The sequence below is a fragment of the Bemisia tabaci genome, chromosome 5 (assembly GCF_918797505.1).
Source record: "Bemisia tabaci chromosome 5, PGI_BMITA_v3".
Taxonomy (NCBI): domain Eukaryota; kingdom Metazoa; phylum Arthropoda; class Insecta; order Hemiptera; family Aleyrodidae; genus Bemisia; species Bemisia tabaci.
The window spans coordinates 1014599-1035221 of record NC_092797.1 but is presented as its reverse complement, the minus strand read 5'-3'; the positions used below and the strand labels follow the sequence as shown (position 1 = coordinate 1035221).

Below are 20623 nucleotides of genomic sequence, written 5' to 3'. Positions count from 1 at the left end.
GAATAAGGGCCGTTTTTGGGCCCACCCTGAATTTCTTCGACTCTATGATCTTTTGCTCATTGGAGCTCCACGTTTTGCGGTCCACAATTCGTCTTTTTCCGGCCGAGGTATCACAAGCGTCACGAGACGTTTAACAGAGAAAATGTTGCTTGAATCTGTTTGAAAATTTCACTGAGTTTTGTCGGCAGCACAAATAAAAATTCAGTGAAATTTTCGGACAGCGTCGTTGAACGCTTTTTCTGTAAAAAAAATTAAATATGACGGCGGAAATTTTTAAACGTCGCATGGCGCTTTTGATACTTGGGCCGGAAGGTGACGACATCATGATTTAGTCATTTCCGATCTCCTCTAAGGCCTAATCTGCCGATGCTAAGGAAGAACGCCGTATGAACATTCGAGAGTTGCCAAATTTTATTTGATAAAATATTTATTTTTAAAGTAGGTCATGAATACTTTTCCTTGAAATTTTCAGGAACTTTAAGTGAAATTGCGAACAAAATTATCTGAAAAATCGTAAGGAAAATATTCATTTTTTCACCAGGAAATTCGTGTTTTATCAAAGGAAATTTGGCCACGCCTGAAGGTTCATACGGCGTTTTTACATAGCACGGCAGTAATACTGACCTCATCCTCGACATTCGACCATGGCCATATTTACGAAATTGGCGCCCTGGGCTGAGAATTTGTCTCCCCCACGAATTTTCACCGCGGGAGGGGGGAGGGGGGCATGCCGTTTGTATATTATGTACCCAACACATTTTTTAACGCGGATTTTCGGACTTTTCATCATCTATTTTGCGGTCTATATTAGTCATCATCTTGCAGCTGATTGTTTTGAATAAAATCGCCAACCCAAATGGCAATCTGAATTCAGGCGCCTTACCCTCGTTCATCTCTTTGCAAATTTTTCACTGCTCCCAATATTTTCTGCTGTAGGCAGCGGCCGCGGCCTATGGATTAACCCGGCCTTGCTCCGATTTAGGTATGTGATGTGGTATCACGCTAAAATGAAGGAAAATCTCAGCTTGACATTTATCTCAAATCGCTGACCTTTAGTAGGCATTATGCTCGCATCGTTAATAGCGGAAATCAAGCGCGCAACTATTCGAACTCACCGGACTCATATTGTTAGCCGGAGTGGGTATGAAATGTGGTATCACGCGGAAATGAAGGAAAATCTTGGCTCCTCACTTGTCTAGAATTCGAAGCTCCATTTTGTGTCAGAACGACATGCGATACATCGCATCGATTAGTTCCATTTTTTCAGCTACTTGTCATTTTTCTCGAATTTTGAGATCGCATTTCTGTTGTCAGGAGACTGAAGAATTCACTCACCAATTTTTATAAACAAATTCAACGCAATAAATGCGTGGTTTTTTTAGAGAAAATATATAGCATTTGATACCGTAATCGAAACTGCACTCGCATGCGATATTATCTCTCTGCAAAAACCACGCCTACATTACGTTGAATTTGTTCGCCAAAATTGGTAAGTGAATTCTTCAGTCTCTTGACGATAGAATTGCTATCTCAAATTTCGAGAAAAATGACGAGTAGCTGAGGAAATGGAACCAATCGATGCGATGTATCGCATGTCATTTTAACAGAAAATATGGCGTCCATCGGATCACCAAAAACGGAAATCAAGCGCGCTACTATTTGAACTCCAGACTCATTCAGTGAGTCTCATTATCAGCCGAAGTAGGTATGTAATGTGGTATCACGCGGAAATGAAGGAAGCTCCTAGCTTTTCACTTGTCTCAAATTACTGATGTTTATGACTGTGAGTACCATGCTGATGCAGGCATTCTGACAACGTTGAATGCGTGAGGCAAGCGCACAACTATTCTAGCTCCGGAGCATGGTCAAAAACTTTCGCCTCTAAGCCGTCAAGATTTTGCCGCCCCTGTAACTTATAACGCGCTGAGGGAGGGGGGAGGGGGTCATGCCATTCGTAAATTACGCACGCAACACATTTTCACTTACAGTTTTTCCAAATTTTTCGTTGAGGTGGGAATGCATCGCATTATGGCAGACTGCAATAAGTAAAACAAAGGGAAATCGTAACCAACAGACCGATCAGAGGCAATGGTTCTCTCTATGACTTGGGAAGATATGGATCCTTCAAATGGACATATTTCTATCAAACGGAACTATGTGCATTAAGACATGAGCCCTGAGATCTATAAGAAAATATGCGTAACAGGGCTCACGTCATAATGCACGTAGTTCCGTTTGGCAGAAATACGTCCAATTCAGTGACGCACGACGCACGGTGGGTTCAGTGACAGGGCAAGCTGTAGCATAGCGCTTGCCATAAGGGGGGGGGGGGGGGGCACACACTTTCTCTCCTTCATATACGGAGAAAAAAACTTCGTGCTTGGTACCCGAAGTTTAGGTCATATGGATCTCTGAAGTTTTCGGATTGAGCATCTGAATACTTAAGGTCTAGCTGTCGAGGTTCGGATCACACATCTGAAACTCCAGTTCTTACATCTGAAGTACTTCGGTTTTCACATCCAAACAACTTCGGTTCTCACAATCGAAAAACTTCGGTTCTCACATTTGAAGTACTTCAGATGTAAAAACTGGAGTTTCAGATGTGTGATCCGAACCTCGACAGCTAGACCTTAAGTATTCAGATGCTCAATCCGAAAACTTCAGAGATCCATATGACCTAAACTTCGGGTCCCGCGCACGAGGTTTTTTTCTCCGTGTATAGGTAGACTTCCCGGCAAATTTTTAAAATGTTGATCCTCTGCAATTCGTTTTTTTCCATTTCACACATGAAATCCGATCGAATGTCGGAAATTGTGTGGAGTCATTCCTTGCTCTCTTACTTTGAATTTTATCCGCCTCAACTGTTTTCGAAAATATTTAAGCATTAGCGGACGGTTCCTTGCTGTAATTACCACCCGATTTTACGACTTATTCGAGGTATTCCTTATCCCTGTTCCAGATCGGTAAACATTTTTTTAATAATAGAAGTTGGACCAAAAAACCCTCCTTCCTGGGTTTAAAACGTCAGGATTGAGACAGTCTCATTCATTAATAAATAGATCCAAGCGAACGACATGTCAGAGAGTTAGAGGGCACTTCGATGGTGAAAGTGCAGAAGTGCGTATCTCGATTTTTGACAATGTTGAGTTAGCTGCATAAACGTGTAGTTGAAGATGTCGTCTATCAGCCAGCAAGAGATTATAATCGAAAAAAATCGGGAAGTCACCTAAAACCGTAGAACTTTTTTCGCGTATCTCGAGCTTAAGTGCAGGAATGCGTATCTCGTTCAGGCCTGTTCATTTTTCGGCGCGCCTTACGCACAACCAATCACAACGCGCGCTCCTCAGCAGCGTTTCCCGCCAACACCGCACATAAGCTGATCAGCTGTTCTGTGTTTGTTATCAATGGTTTTCATTTATCTACCTAAAGGAAAAGTTGATGTGGATAAATGTGGATAATCAGGTAGTCCAGTATGCATAATATCAGTGAATGCTGGTGATAGGCCGATAGACGAGGGAAGGGGGGGATTAGGTACTGTTACTTGTCATTAATGTTGCATACGCTCGTGATTGAAGGCGGATTATCACTCGAGGGCCCTCCAGTATCATTTCTTCATAGGTATCTACTACCTACTAGCAGCGCGCGGCGTTCATGTCCATTTTTACTCTCTGGGCCAATGCAATCATGAACTGATTAAACTGACGGTTCATCACAACGGTCAGTTTCATCAGAGTCAATCCGGTCAAACAATACTTCATTTAATGTATTGGACCGACTAAAGCTTCTAAATAAGTTTTAAGGTTGAGTAAATTCTATTTTTGATCTCAATGATCAAGAGTAGCTTCAAAACGCTAATTGCAGAAATGCGTATCTCGTAATCTAATGTCAGTTTCCAATCATACAATGCTTGATCCGGCCGTATGAGGTCAAACTAAAGCTTCTGATAAAGAATTGTAAGCATGAAACCCTTTTTTCAGTTTTTAAATTATCAAAATTCGCCAACAATAGGCAGGGACGGACTGGCCGGGGTGGCGATGGGGCGATCGCCCCACTTTCATCGGCCAAAAGGGGCCCCGAGGGGCCCCTTTTGGCCGATTTGAAGGGCCGTATTTCGCCGTTTCGAAGAAGCGCCCGAGGGCTTTTTCGGTTCGTCCTCGAGAAAGGGCCCCGAGACTCCTGAGAGGACAGGACACTTTATTGCTGATTCGGAGAGCGCCCTGAAGGAGCTTTTTTATGCCGTATCTAAGGGCGTTGCATTTTGAGAGCCCTTTTTTCTGATTCGAATAAGTCCAAAGGGGTCCTTTTTTGTCATTTCGGAAGAGCCCTGAAGGACTCATTTATTGCCGATTCGAAGAAGACTCGATGGAGCCTTTTTTTGCCGCTTCTAAGGACCTTAAAAGAGCCCCTTTATCTGATTCGAAGGAGTCCTTTTTTGCCGTTTCCAAGGGACCATTTATTGCCGATTTGAAGAGGCCTTGATGCGGTTTTATACCGCCTCTAAGGACCTTCAAGGCACCGGGCTCTTTATCGCCGATTCGACAAAAGGGTCCTTTTTGCCGGGGGCCCTTTGGTACTGATTCAGAGAGGCCTCGAGGGCGCATTTCTATGCAATTTTGAACTTTGGAGGCCCCTAGTAGGGAACCTTTCCTACCTTCCTCAAGGGATTTCGTAGGGGCCTTCGGCGATTTTTCCCCCCTTTAGCGAAATCCATAATGGGGGCTGTCCATAATATACGTAAAGCAGTTTTTCCGATTTTTTTACCCCCATCCCCCCTCCGTAACGCATGATCGATTTATTCATTCATTACGCGTCATTTAACTAGTAAACGGCACTGATTTTTCTATGAGCAGAGCGAAGAAAGGATCCAATAAAACGTTCAAAAAAAAATTAAGACAGTTGTCAATTTTGGCGGCTAAAAAGTACATTTAAAAAAAACAAACGAACAAAAAAATCCGAACTGTGTTTTTCAGAATGTGTTCTTTTTAGACTGTCACTATTACTATTCTACTTGATTCTATGTATCTTCTGTATACTAATTTAGCTTTGGCACAATTTTTCGTTGGAAGAGGAAAATAAAAGTTGAATTCCAAGTATACAACGGATTCTCATTTTTTCATCCAGTTTAAGAAAATATACTAAGTTTTGCATTTCTGGTCTCTTTTTGGATAATGTTTCAAAAATAATATTAAAGAATAGGGTCTAAAATAGCGAAAAATTCATTCTAAAAGGGCCTAATTTTCAAAATTTTCCGGGGGAGGGCCCCCGGACCCCCCTTCTACTGGGGGGGGCCCCCCAGACCCCCCTAGGGGCCCGCCCCATACTTAATTTAGGGCCAGTCCGCCCCTGACAATAGGTTTAAAACACTAATTGCAGAAATGCGTATCTCGTGATAAAGTGTCAATTCTTAGTGCCGAAAACGCGAATCTCGGTATTTCGGCCGTATTTTCTAACAGCGCGAGAAATTATTCAAAATATTGATGAAGTCTGAAAAAGCATCTTATTCTTGCTATCCTCAAGAATTATTACCCTTCTACTGACAATGAGGAGAAATGTAGACAGTTTTTTTACTATCCTGAAAAATCGTGTTTTCCGAGATACGCACTTCTGCATTTTCATCATCGACTTGAACTGGAGGGAGCAATCTCAACCTTGACGGAAAGAGGGAGCAGAGAGCGTATCGAAGGCAAGAGCAACCACGGTCACGGGTGTGAACACAGAACATAGCGCAATGCAATGACTGGATCCCAGAAAGTGCCTGCAAAATCTAGTGATACCACTTTAGCTACATCCTCGCACCGCATACAGGCAAGTGGAGTTGACGTTGCACCCACGCAGTCTCGCTCTCGCATTGCTATTCGCGATCACTGTCATGAAAGTCACACCGTATCTTACTTGAATCCTATCAACAGTAACGATTTTGTAAGTTGGCAATACTGTTTTTTCTTCCAATTAAATCTATTAAAATATTGGTTTAGGCGAGATACGTTGCCCCACTGAGAATTGATCGTTTTACCTACATTTAAATGGAAGAAAAACAGCGTTGTAAACTCTCCAGAATCGACACCAAAGATGACGTACTTTTCAAGCTGCCACCGTCGCGTATGCCCTGAGAAACTTTGTAAAATCACCCCAAAAATTAGCCTTTTTTTATCATCTATATATTTAAGAGAATAATTCTAGTTCTTGTAAGTATCAGTGAGATCTGGAAATCTATCAGGCTAATTCTTATGAATCAATGTTTTCAATTGCAGAGATGTGTCTGCGGATTTGCCAAATTCGATCAGATCCAGGCTCTTGAAATCACTTTAGTTTTTTTGGTTTTTTTTTTAAAAAAAATAAGAAAAGCTTCGTTTACGGATAGGCGCTGCATTCCTGTTTTCTCTCTGTTTCTTTGTGCAGTCATTCACTACTAGCTCGGGGCTCTGCTCCTGTCGAAGTTGTAAACATCAGGGCCGGATTTAGGGGGTGGCCATATGGGCCGCGGCCCATGGCGGCAAATTTTGCAATTTTTTCAAATGTAGGTATCAAAAAAAAAAATTGGATTCAGAAAAAAATTACGAACAAGAAAAGGCGACAAAATCTCTCATTTCCTGAGAGTAAAAGTATAGTAATTTCTAATTTGTTCGTCTTTCAGTGAAACAAGAGACAGCATCTTTCATTAGTTTAGTTGAGAGAGAAACCAATTACGAAATTTGGTCTGGAGCGGCGCGGTGCAAAGGGCAACGACGACGAAGACTTCAGATAAAAAGGAGGAGCCCTCGGCACGCGCCGGTCAGCATGAAACACATATTAGCGCCTACAAGACTCCATGAATACTTCACGCATTGCGTCAAAAACAGTGCGGTTAGCAGCGGTCGGCGTGAAATGCATAGCGCCTACAAGACTGTAGGGATACTTCACGCATTGCGCCAAATACAGTGCGGTCGGTGCGATGGCAGAAATGAAAATTATTAAACCGCATTCATGTTTATTCTTTCATAATGTTTTTGTTCATTTCTCTAAAATGAAAGGCCTTGTCCACACAGAGATGGGTTTACGGAACTTAACTTTCGCGCAAAGTTCCGTTAACTTTTGGTAGTGTTGACAGGGCTTTGGCAAAAAATGTGCCCAACACGAGTAAACACGTCTTATGCATCCCTCCCCCTCTAGCACGTTCACTTGATGGTTTATATTAATGTTTCAAAACGAATGAGAAGGGGGCGGCAAAATACAGGCGGCCCCTGGGCGGCAAGTAGGTAAATCCGGCCGTGGTAAACATTCATCAGGTTGCTTCTCGATTTTTTGAGGCCTAGTGAAATCCGCTAAGTCCTGGATACTCGCTCAAATTTCCGTCAACTTCCGATCAAAATGATGACAAAAATGGCGGTCAAATTTTTGCAGGCCGCAAAAATTTGATGGTAGATGGTGCGCACCAGTCACCATTTGATCGGAAATTGATGGACATTTGAGCGCGTATCCAGGCCTCTAGCAGCTTCAATAAATGGTCATGGTCCCAACAGGTAGGGAATACCGGGAAAACCGGAAAATGTCAGGAAATTTTAAAAAGTCAGGGATAACCGGGAGATGTAAGGGCAAATAATTGTCTCTGGAATCACCCATCAGCGGTGCAGACAGAGCTCATAGCTGTGGTGAAATCAGCCTGTCCAGGAGACGGTACTCCAAAATCAAAGGCTGGTCCTCCAGGTTGCGGGTTGGTGCATCAGGCTAACTCCCCGATACCCGGAAAAAACTTACTGTTAAAAAGCCTAAACGTAAACAGCCTAGGTGAACATGGAAAAATACGGATTTTACGATAAAAACTACGACACCGGGCTATGGTTTTTGGGGCATGGAATGTACAGGGTATTTCTAATATACTGGCAGTTGCCAGTATTTTACCTTCCGATACAACCTCTAGAGGTTGTATCGGAAGGTAAAAAAGTATAATGTAGAAGTGGCCGTGTTGACAGAAATTAAAAAGAAAGGCAGAGGATAAGAAAACTTAGGATGCTATGAATTGCTATGATCTGTTCTATAGTGGTGTCAGTAAAGATCAAGGCACACAGCAAGGAGTCGCCAAACTTATTCGGAAAAGTTTGCGTCTGTTTATAACTTTTTGGGAAGCAGTAGACCAGCGGATCATCAGAATGCATCTTACTGTGCATGGTCATAAAGAGGCCCTGTTAGGAGTACATGTTGTGAATAATGATGCTCCCGTCAATCTGAAGAATCAGTTATTTGAGCGACTCAACGACGAGGGTCTGAGGGTTATGGAAGGACAAGGGAGGTCAGTATCCTTTTATGGGAGATTCGGATGGTAGAATCGGACGAAGGAATGGTTCTATAAAGTCGTTGGACCTTTTGGTGAAGAGGCGGTGAATGACAACGGTGCGCGCATCATTGATTTGTGTGAACCAAACGAGTTGAAAATACTCCACGGATTCTACCAACATCGAGATATCCAAAAGTCTGCCGTGCTAAGGAAAAACACCGTATGAACATTTGAGAGTTGCCTTTCCTCCGATAAAATGTTCATTTTTGAGGAGAGTTGTGAATATTTTTCCTTGAAATCTTTGGGAACTTTAGGTGAAATTGCGAAGTAAATTCTCTAAAAAATTGGAGGGAACATATTTATAAGTTTACCAGGAAATTCGTGTATTATCAAAGGAAATTTGGCAACGCCTGAAGGTTCATACGGCGTTCCTCATTAGCACGGCAGAAGGACACTTGGGTTCAGCAAACTTGGGGGCTGATTTTGTATTTACTGTCGTCAATGGCCCGAAAATTGGACCCATGTTCATTGTTCATTCTTATTTTCTTGCTAGCGGCGAGTTTAAATTGATAGACTCCAATATAAATTTAATGCGCTAATTTTATAATTACTTTGGAAAACTGTTGATACATCCAACGCGCTCGATGTGAAATCTCGATAAGGAAGGCCCGCAGGCCCGCCATGGGGAAGTGTGATGCTACTCTGCCTGGTCTCTAGTGGACGCATTTAAATCAAAATGACCTCTATCCATTGTGAGATGAGTCCTGTCATGCATGTATTCTAATGGGTCTCAGGGCTCAAATCAGAGCGGACATAGGTCCTGCTGATTTAAATACGTCCCATAGAACTGTAGTAGGACCATTGATATTCTACACCTGACACCGAGAACATGTACATTTATAGCGGCTGATCTCCGGAAGTGCGGACCGATGTGAGTCGGTCATGCGCATTGCAGCTGCGGTCATACAAGCAGCGAGCGACGCGAAGTTAGCCGCACCATCGAATGCAATGATTTCAAATCTATTTGTTGCCACGTAGGTATAATAAGATTGAACAAGTAACTTTTTTCGCAACGAAAAATATTTAAATCTTGCATACTAGAGTTTTTCGAGTATGAAATAATTAATCGATACATCGATTATCAGAATTTCTATGAAATGTTGAATCGGTTGTTAGAATTCCTATTAAATCGATTGTATTAATCGATTGCATAATATCGAGTAACCAGATATTAAAACCTCAATATCCTTGACAGTGCCGAGGTACTTTTTTACTTAAAAAAAAAAAAAAAAAAAAAAAAAAAAAAAAAAAAAAAACACTAAACTTCTAAAAATGCCAATTCAAAAGCCTTAAGGTGCTAGTATCTTACGGTGAAACACGGTTTCAGAAGAAAATAAGGAAATCACTGTGCCCTTAACTGAATCATCCTCAAAATGTTCAGCACGCACGATTTTTCGATTCTCTTACTCAGCACAAATGCTGCGATTTACACCTGGAAACCTCGGTGGCTCTCCCAGAGTAAAGATGTCGTTATTCTGAAAATTTGCACATCAATCGGTCAAATAATCGATCAATTTGGATTAAACTCGATTGTTAATCGATTACTGAATCTCCGATCATTTCAAAAAGTTGACGCATCGATGAATCAAGCAATTGGAACTTTGTTGCATTATGTCACGCCGCCACACCGCGCCGCGCCGCCTCGCCGCGCCGCCTCGCCGCGCCGGCTCCGTCGCGCGCTGCTTGTGGAAGCGTGGCTTCATCTATACAAGACTTCGCAGTCGCGGTACTCGCGGTGCGCTGTTGCACGGACCGAAATAATAGCGTTTGCGGTCCATTCCATAGCTTTTGTAGAAGGGATCATGATAGGAGAGGCAGCGCACGGTGGGGGCCACGACGGGGTACCGGGGGGAGGGGAGAGAAGGGAGGCTGAAACCATCGCTGTCCCCCCTCGGCCGCCCACCTGAGTACGTCAGCTGGACGTAACATCAAACCAGGTAGCGCGCTCTTAGCTCATAGCCATAGCAGTCCAGTTCATCTGCTCCATCTCGTTGCGTCTTCACTGATGCATACACCTTGTGCATTCCGTGTTTTTTTCGCCATTCAGTCCGGGTGGGTGTTTGACCCTTAGGATGCGGCACATCTCTCGCGCAAAATGATAACAGTTCTTTCAGCTGAGGTGCACGGCTCCATCGCGACGATCCTCCATGCCGTATGCTCCCAATTCCCTGGATTCACGTGAATTCTCAGTGACATTATGTCACACGACTGACTCAGTGCCTATCTGCCATAGTTGTGTGTTTTCATCTCCAGTGGTTCCCTCTACGAGTGTTCGACGATTTCGGATCCAGACGAATGTATCCGAATTCAAACGAGGCAATATCCTCTCAAAGCGGAACGACTCTCCGGATCTTTCATTCGAACGCGATTGCGTCGCTGATCTAATAACGGTAAGTGGTTTTGTCAACTTCTCGATTTACTCGATCGCTCAACAAGATATCAATTCGATGGATAGCATTCAAGATTCCATCCTTGTCGAATTCCTCACTCGGAAAGGCCTTTTCGTCGTTCTGTCTCCCTCGCCTGGTGCCTACGCACATATTAATTCATAATGGTCATCATTGTTATGGATTACTCAATCTCTGACCTTGCTCAAACACCTGTTGCCATCTCGATTGTTTCTCTGCGATCTTATTTGGTGCCCATCGGTGCATTCCCACACGGATTTCAAAGCCTTCAAACTTTAAACCACTGTTAAAGTGTGAAATTCCTTCGTTTCAGGGGAAAAATCGGATATCTCATCTAACACGAAGTCGCTTTTTTTAGTTGTTAACACCTCAGGTAATACCGCAGTTTTCAAGGAAGAAGGAATGTACTGACTAAAAGAGGGCGGGTAGGGGTGGAAAGTCTTCATGTGGAGACCATGTGTTTGGTATGTTATGACTCATTAAAGCTCACTGACGGGGGTTAGAAAATAGGGTTCTTGCATGTGCCTCAAGAATTTGCGACCCAAGCACAAGAGAGATAAGGATTTTGTTGTGGAGGCCAGAACGGCTTCTAATCGGTGGGGGGGGGGGGACACCAAGTGACACTCTAACAAAGGTGGTCCGTAGAGATCCCCCTAGTTCCAGGATTTGTGGGAATTCCCTGCCTTCAATGGGGGTCCGGTGGGTCTCTCCTTTGGACAATGTTGAAAAATTTAGTCGATTCATACCGGAGCAATTTTTAACTAATCGGACCGAAAAATTGACCCAATTACAATTTTAATTAAAGATGTGTCACGTACTTTTGGCAAAAGTTCCTCTCATTTCTTGGGAGGGGCCAGGTTCCCTTCCACAGTTCCATTTAAGTATAGGTACCGATACAACAGCTGATGTGAAATTTTGCGAGGAACACGATGGTGCCATTGGTTTTCTCTGAGGCGAGCTTCCAAGTTTAAAAAAGCTCCTAAAAATGAGGCCGCGGAGGAATTCGCTTACCCTATCCACTCTCATCTAGTCAAACTCTCTGTACAGATGGGGAGCAAAGACAGTAGCAAGATTGCCACTTTTGTTCGGGGACTCCTAACGCTGCTAATGTAGTTTCTTCCTAACCGTGCATAGAGAGTTTGACTAGATATAGAGGTGGACTCTCAGCATATGGTATGAGCTATCTGCTCCATTATGATTTCAACTTTAAGAGCTTTTATGGGCCTAGAAGTTCGTTTCGGAGAAAATCGTATCGTGTTTCTTACGAAATTTTTCCGTAAGTTAATGTACTTGAAGTGTAAGTCCCAGAGGAATACAATAGATTTATTTCACCCCTTATTATCCTTAAATATGTTCAAATAAGCTTCCGCTCACCATGGACGTCAAAATTTCTTGAAAACTTTCAATAGTAAAAAAAATAAAATAAAATAAAATAAAGCACTGGGTTGTCCATCACTCGTTTCCGGAGGAAAGCGCGAGTACCTACCAAGAGTTTCGATCTAAAATCGCGTTTTAGCATATTCGTATCTCGCAATTTTTATTCATTTTCATAGTATTTAAGTCTGTACTTATTCCTTAAAATGTTCGAAGAAGGAGGATGTGCCAAATAAGGTGAAGAAAACAAATTCACAACAAATCAAGGATCAAGTTTTCCAACGGAGAGAAGCAACAACATATAAACGAATGGGTTAAAAATTGGAGAGTATAACAGATTTAAGTGACATAAATTTAGGTTTTTGTTAAGCTCCTACAATCTGAGTCGACTGTGACTGTGAGGATGATTTAACTCATCGTTGTTGAAAGCGTGCCAAAAGGATTCGCGGGTTATTTTTTCCTACCCGCGCGTTTAAGTCTCCAAGCCTACGTCGCACAGCGGATCGAGTCAATAGGAGAGATCGGACAAAATTTGGAAACTTTAAACGCTTGTAACTCCGTTTCTACAAAATTTTGAGCTTTTAAAAGTGGTTCCATCGGTCTCCCCGAGAAATTTTCTTCCAGTAGCACCCATTAAACTTTAAAATATGACGAAATAAACATGAAAATACGCAGTTTTAATCAAAAATTTCATTCCGTCCCCCCTAATTGACTCGATCCCCTGTGCGTTGGGTGTCGCACGGAAACTTGACCATGGCTTAAAGATCACGACCATAGCAACTCATCTGAGTGATTGCCAATGACCTCAACTATACATTTCTGAAAAATTTTGAGATTCTTTGAGGAAAAAAGCGAACGGTTCGATTAGTCTTCATTAATTAAGGGAAAGTTTTAAACCCGAAAGGAGTGTGATTCTTAAAGTAAAAATGACCAACACTACCTAGGTTTACATCCCAAGTAGCAATGATTGCTATAAATAGGGTTTTTATCGGTTGGTTATCGCGATTATATCGGTGGCATATAATATATCGAGATATTATCGCATTAAAAATTGCGATATATGGCGATTAAATCGCTACACATCTCGCAATTCTTGGTCCGATAAAATCGAGATCAATTTTCGTCGATAAAATCGAGATTCAATCGCCATTAATCGCGATTTTTATTTCGAAAATATCGCGATAAATTGCTGATAGCGATAAAATTGCAATTTTATCCCGATAAGATCGAGGATAATCGCTCAGATGTTGATGATCCCCCCAGCGATTTTATCGCCGATAAAATTTCAATTTATCCCAATTTTTCCGTTGAAAAATGCTACTTGAGATCCGGCGTTAATAATTGGTTTTTGACCGCTCATATAGAATCTTTTCAAATGTTGAATCAAATGCCGTTTTTTGAATAATATGAATTCCTCTCGCTTATATATATTGATCCACATAAACCCCAGTAAATGCTGAAAAAACTGATAACCCAATCAACCAAGAGTGGCTCGCACATTAAAACATGCTCTGTCTATACTCTGTCGAGGTATACTCACATACTGCCGTGGTAAGGAAGAACGCCGTATGGGCCTTCAGACGTTGCCAAATTTTTTTTGGCTAATCGCACGAATTTTCGAAAAAATTTGCAAATATTTTTCTTTCGATTTTTCAGAGAGTTTTGTTCGTAAATTAATCTGAAGTTTCTGAAAATTGTGAGGAAAAATATGTATAACTTTCTTCACGGCGATTTTCTTCACCATGTTCGAGGTTGTTGACTGAGAGTCCGATCGTTCTCTTGGAAGCCAATTCAAGCGTGTAACTAGGGCTTTGGATAGTGCGAGATCTCCCGGGTATACAGGGTGTCCCAAATCTCATGGGGGATACTTAAGGGATCAATTCTTTAGACCGATATAGGACAACTAGGAGGCTATGGTCCCTGGCCGCTACGCGGCCCAACCCCCAAAGGGCGCCTCGCCCTCTCTTAGGCCCGCTTCGACAAAAGAACGACGAAAAAAAATTAAAGCATTTTCATACCCGACTCTCATTTGTCCAATCTTCCTCTGGCAGGGGAAGATTGGACCAATAAGAATCAAATTAGAAAGCCGCCATTTATTTTCAACTTCAGGCCAAGACTGAAACGAAACGGAATGAATGGAACGGAACGTTTCGTTACTTTTGGATAGTCTGTGGTAAAGGAGGACAATTTTGATTCGTTTACCTTATACCCTAGACCCTACTAACAGACCAACATTCACAATTTCCCGCTTAGTTTAATTTTCCGCAAAATTGAGATTCCCGCCAACGAAAAATGGCGGGAGTTTCAAATTTTGCGTCCTTTCCAAGCTCCCAGGTATATTCAATTATAAAAAATCTGGGTCAAATTTCCAAAATTTAATTACAGCGGGCTCATTTAGGGACTATCGCCTGTCGATAACCGCAAAAATTATGGAAATCGGCCCAGTAGAACGCTCAAACGAACTATGACAAAAAATAAAAATTTACATTGTTTAAATGGGAGAATTCGCAACTTTACCGCGTAATGTAAAAAAACCTGGGTCATATTTTCAAAATCTGAATAGAACGGGCTCATTTAGAGACAATTGCTTGTCGATAACCGCAAAAATCATGAGAATCGGCCCGGTAGAACGCTGGAACTAAACGTTACCAGGTATGCAAATTTAGGAGGTCTTGGAGCTCATATATATGATGCATATTAGAATAAAGAGTTCTCGGGTTCCCACCCGCACCATTTATGCCGGAAAAAGACCCACAAAATCCAAAAATTCACCTCCCAAGATCATTTTAGAGTTAAAGGTCAAAAATCCGCAATTTCGAGCAAAACGCAGCAAAGATGGAGCGGAAACGCGGAAACTCTGTTGCCAGCTTCTGACCTTGTTCATTATGAAGGCTTTTAACTTTTTTAACTCCGAAAATTTTGACACGATGTTCTTGAGAGTGTGTATTAGACATACTTATCCCCTAGTTGCAATGGTTCTTTAAAAAATTCTACAAAAAGTTGTTAAAAAATTTTAAAAAAACTTGTAAATTTTAAGTAAAAAAACTCTTAAAATACTCGTTTTAGAAAACCCTTCTGGGGAATTCTTTTTTTTAAAAAAAAAAAAGAAAATATAGTATTATTTTAATTAAAAGAAATCGTAAAATTTACGTAAAAATCAAAAAACTATACCTTCAATTTTTATGGGCTGCAACTTTTCCTTTTATACAATTCTGTTCACCACTTTTTCCCCCTCGTTTTTGCTCGCAGAAAGTTTATAAAAAAATACGTAAATCTTACTTGTAATTTTTTTTTACCTTGAAAAAAATTAATTAGGAGCGGGGATTTTTAAACAACGCAAACGAGGTACGTGATTTGGGAGTTTCACCGTCGATGTATGATAATATATGAACGTATTTATGCTGAATGGAACAATGTGCATAGGGTTTGCGTGAGACATAGTCCGTTATAGCATAAATACATCCATATATCAATCTTACCCAGCAAGCATTGCGTAAAAGCTTCAGACTGCACCTGAAAGTTTCCGATGCAGGACTTTTAGGACACCCTGTATTTGTTTCCGATCGATAGGTAACGAATCGACTGTCTCACAGGATGATTTCTATTTAAACGGTAACACGTACCGAAAACGATATTCTGCGTCGCGACGCCGCGCTGTATAATAATTGCAATTGGGATTCAATGTCAGGTCGGGCGTCAGGTAGGGTGTCCCTTATTTTTGAAATTTGAGAAAAGTTAAGCTCCCCAGGTCTCAAAACGTGCTATGGGGTGTACAAATAAGGAATGTTTTTTGAAAAAAATTTTAAAAAAATTTTTAGGACTCTCTCAAGCGCCCTAAAGGGCGTTAGTCGAAAATGTTCATTTCTGGTAGAGTGGATAGTCAATCCTAGGTGAAATTGACGAATTAACGGCTGTAAGGCAAAAATTTGGTCCGTTTGGTCGTATCTTTGATCGTTCAGCCGGAAAATCAACTTAAAAGGGCGGGAAGTCGAGCCGCGGCGACGCGCGCGGGTTGTGAGTGTTGAACATGTAAACATACACAGCTAAACGTGATGCAGGAAGCTACGATGGGGAGGCTGTAAAACATGACGAAGAAGAGAAACGGGACGTTTCGCAATATTATCTTTTCATGTTCAACTGGAAACAAAAAAAAAAATAAAATAAAAAGATAAATAAATGAATTAATAAATAAATAAATGAAAATAAAAGGCTAAAAATGAGTTGATGATTCGCTGCTATTGCGAGACGGGGACTCAATGTTGTTCTACAGAGGGAGGACAATTAAAATTCTGAAAAGACTCTTAAAAATGAATATAAATCGTTTAATGTTTAAAAACTTCTTTGGCATGAATTTAGTTAAGCGTACCATCGTCCAACTTACGTAGTAACATATTTTTGGTAACTATAGCAATATCAGGTACTTAGTTTAACAAAAGTCAAAACTTATCACAATTTTTGAAAGTCATGAACTAGAATTTTTTTTGATTTTTTATTGACAATATTTGTGAAGTGAGACGACACTTGTAATAAATCTTGAAAGTCTTGCTCACTTTCAACTTTCTTGTTAAATTTTTGCATCAATTTGACGGCTCTTTCAGCATGGTCATTCACTACTTCAAGGGCTAAAACAATTTGGTATGCATGCATGTATTCCGGGCTTTCTGGCCAATTTACTGGGTCTATCTCTAAAAATGCTGGTGAAATACCAAGAATGTCAAAAAAAGCCATGCTATTTACTGTGAATAAATCAGCCAGTTTGGTGCATTCCTCAGCCAGAGCATCTCGACGTCTGGGTGGGTCAGGGAGGCCTACATTATTTTTTAAATTATAAACACACAGCTTCTTCTCCTCCGACGAAATTCTCTTATCGAAAAGAGACAGAGGGACGAGCATTTCACTCAAGTACCATAAGTGATTTGAAAATTTCCGTAGAGCTACCCCTGCTGCCAAAGGATCAAATTTTTTAAATTCTACTAGGTCTTCGATGAGCTGCAGGTCATTTTTGGGAGCGCCAGCAGAATGAGGAGAACGAAACCAACATTTTATGTACACTTTAACAATAAAAATATTAACGTGAAGGAGTCCTTTTTGTTCCTCTTCTGTTAGGGGGAACTGATTTCTGAACATCCAGATTTTCAGAGCGTAAATCGCCTAATTCATCCACCGAGCCTTATTGAATGCTCCTGGCGCCATAAAAATTATCCCTTTTGGGGGAACTCCTCCTAAAAAAATTATTGCCAAGCTCAATAATTCATAGTAATCGTCTCTTGGCTGGTGCGTCTGTAAAACAAAAATAATCACACAACGTTAAATTTACAGCAATCGCCAGATGAGAGAAGTCAATCTATTTTTCTTCATTCCAAGTTAAGAAAATTTAAAGAAAGGCAAAAATTAAGCGCAAATGTGACTGTAAAGTAGAATCGATATAAAAGTTATAAAACCATTAAGACAAAAAAGATGAAGAAACGATCGTGGTGTAGTTACCTTAATTTGGTCTGTAGCAAATTGAATTATCTCGTCAATTTCACATCCTAAGGCTCTGATTGTCTCTTGTTCAGAGAGGCCATTGGCGAACTTAGTTGGATCAATGCATTGCCATTTCTGTTGGAAACGTTTGAAAAAGATTATGTCCGGACCTCCAGAAGGGTTTAAGAGCGCAGTATACACAGCTTCAAGTATGAGTTCCATTATATGATGCCGACATGCAAGGAAAAGGACCGGATGAAGCAAAAGTTCTTCGAGTAGCACTGCGGCACCATTAAACATTCCTAATAAAAGAAGAAAAAAATAAAAAGAGAAAAAAGAAAGATGCAACGCACTCATTTTGAAAATATGCACTCAGCTGAAATGGATGTCCTGTTCAAATCAGTTGGGAATCATTAGAGAATCATCAAAGTCCGAAATCCCTCGAAAAATGTATATTTTTCCAGTGGGAAAAGCGGAACCTCTAAGCTCTACTTTTTTCGCATTTTTAAGACAGTGAATGAATATTCGTCAGATGAGGCAAAAATAACTCAACCACTATTCTACCAAAGTGTAATGTACTGGAAATTAATTTTTGTGATAGCTGTAAATAGAATTTTTGAAAGTGTTCTTCAATCATTAAAATGTTTGAATCGAAAAATTTAAAAAAAAGCTAAATTGTTAATTTGTACATTTTTCAAGGAGGTGTCAAACTCCTACAAGTCTTCTAAAAATAGATAATTTTCCAGAATTTCAAAGAACAGAGGGAAATAGAAAAAGAAAACGAGAGGGGAAAAATTATTTACCTGTATTAACTGAGGTTGTATCAAAGGAAAAGGCTGAGATTTGAGTTCCGAGTTCCCACGCTTTTAGCACTTCAAAGACTGCTTCTGCAGTTGCTTTCCCTGTACCTTGTTTTATCTTTGGTACCTCCAATAATTTTTCTGTTGTCAGACCCGTAATCACTACTGCGATCCGATCAACAGCTTCTTTTCCAGTTAGATCCGGAACTATTTTCCCGTCCCAATGCAGAGTCAAAACAGGGTCGGGTACGAATTCTGCTCGTAACTTTTTCACAACTTCTTGGCGATTTGAGCGTCGTCTGCGATGTAAAGAGCTTCTACATACATTTAAATCTGCAGGGTCCTGACCTAATGCACATGCAGTGGATGCAATGATGGCAGATGCATCTCTTACAGATAAGCCAAGTGCATCGCAGGTGATGGTCAAAGCGGGAGTCAGTACATTTTTTCTTGCTCTACAAGATCGGGTTAGTTCCTCGTCTCCTGACGAGGCTTCTGATAAAGAGTCAAAATTCAAATCTAGAAATGAAAGAAAGAAGAATAATACTTTTTAAAATAGAATAACTCGAGAGGAAAAAAAAAGTTGCGAGGTTTTCCTTTAAAATCAGAGAATTCATAAACTTTATCATGCAGCTCCTAATCATTGGAGTTTTTCCCCCTTTGAGACCATTATGATCCGGGGAGATATGTATTTTTCTATAGTCATAAGGCCCTAATTAATGTAACTTAATGTTTCAAAGTAAAAAAATTAAACGAAAAGAAAGAAAAAAAATTATGAAAAATGGTTGGAAATTTACCTTGTGAGCAATCATTGTTGTTTTCGTAGTAAGTTTCCTTGAACTTTTTCTGACGATTTTTTCGTTCTTCCTTGCGAGCTTCTTTAGCTTTTGTCTCCTTCTCTTTCATCGCCAATTTCACATCCTTTTTTGCCGAAATTTTTCCTTCACGCGGCTGTTTCCGCTGACCGATTAGAAAAGCTTTTTCTTCTTCGCTGTTCATGATTTCCAGTGCATTGGCGACTGCTATGTCAAACAAACTTTTTAATTTCACTTTAAACTGGCTCTCTCTTTTACTTTGAGCGTAGGTCTAGCGCGTGTGATTTTTTGTAATTAAAATCCATTCATGGTACAATTTACGGAGTTTTTCTATTATCTTGTCGATTCGCACGATTGGAATTCGAGATTTTTCGGTCCATAGGGGAGTAACAAGATCTGCTGTGTCCCGCGCGCTTTCTTTAACAGTTTTATTTAAAAATTTGTGATGGTAAAAGAACACTTGCAAAGTTTCCTGCGTGTTTGGGAGGAAAGTTCCACTAAAAGTTTCCTGCACTTCACCAATAAAAAGCACCTTTCCACTTTCCCGACTACGCGCACGGCTGGTCCTTTGACCCATTTCCGCCATGACGTTAGAATAACATAACACATTCAAATAACAAAAATAATATTCCAGATGATTGCACTGCAGTATTGTTGTCTGCACAACTTGATTGGACCGAAACTGACTGAGAGAGAGTTGCAAACACTTGTTTGGGGAAAGAGCTGAAATTCCCTAGTTTATCTTTGAGCTGGACCCAGCTAGATCCTTTCTTACCATCAGGAATTTCAAATATTTGTGATACCAAATACAATGCAATCATATCAATAATGCAAGCGTGAGAATTCGCTAATCTATAGCCTCTTTCGACGCCAGCAGGCTGATTATTTACTTTCATAGATCTCGGCTATAGATCTGCAAATCTCATCTATCGCGCATCTATGATCAAACTATTTGTGATTCTACACTGTGATTCTATCCGATGGATGAGCGATAGATCAGCAGAATTGGAATACAGTGTTGAACGATTGCTTTGAAATGAAAATAATCGTTCTGACCAATCAGACACCTTGATTCACTGAGTGAAGAAGAAGAAGCGCGTAGGAAACCTAACCTCCAAATAGATCATTTATCGTGTTTTACTCAACTCCATCTTATCAGCTACCGTGGCGCAGTGGATAGCGGCGTCGATATTCAGTCGCTACCAATCCGAGCGATGGTGGGTTCGAATCCCGCCGCGGCAGTACCAGTCGGCCAATCAGAAGCACAGTTTTAATAGATGTCACCGCATCTACTGCCTTAGGGCCGGGAGATCCGCATCTATCAGTGGATCTATAGCTGGATCTATTGAAATTAGTTCTGAATCGCTCGGAATCTCTGTCTCATAGATCCGCAGCCCGCATCCATCAAGGTCAATAGATGAGGGAAGTAAATAATCAGCCTGCTGGTTT

General features: G+C 40.9%; 1 protein-coding gene across 1 annotated transcript; it reads right to left on the bottom strand.

Moving 5' to 3' along the window:
- Positions 1-18354: 18354 nt before the first annotated feature.
- LOC140224712 (uncharacterized) lies at positions 18355-20623 on the bottom strand. The gene is made up of 2 exons (XM_072301096.1): positions 19157-20623; positions 18355-18878 (listed from the first exon to the last, which is right to left on the bottom strand). Exons 1-2 carry the CDS (start codon positions 19356-19358, stop codon positions 18355-18357), a joined length of 726 nt encoding a protein of 241 aa, XP_072157197.1. The 5' UTR covers positions 19359-20623.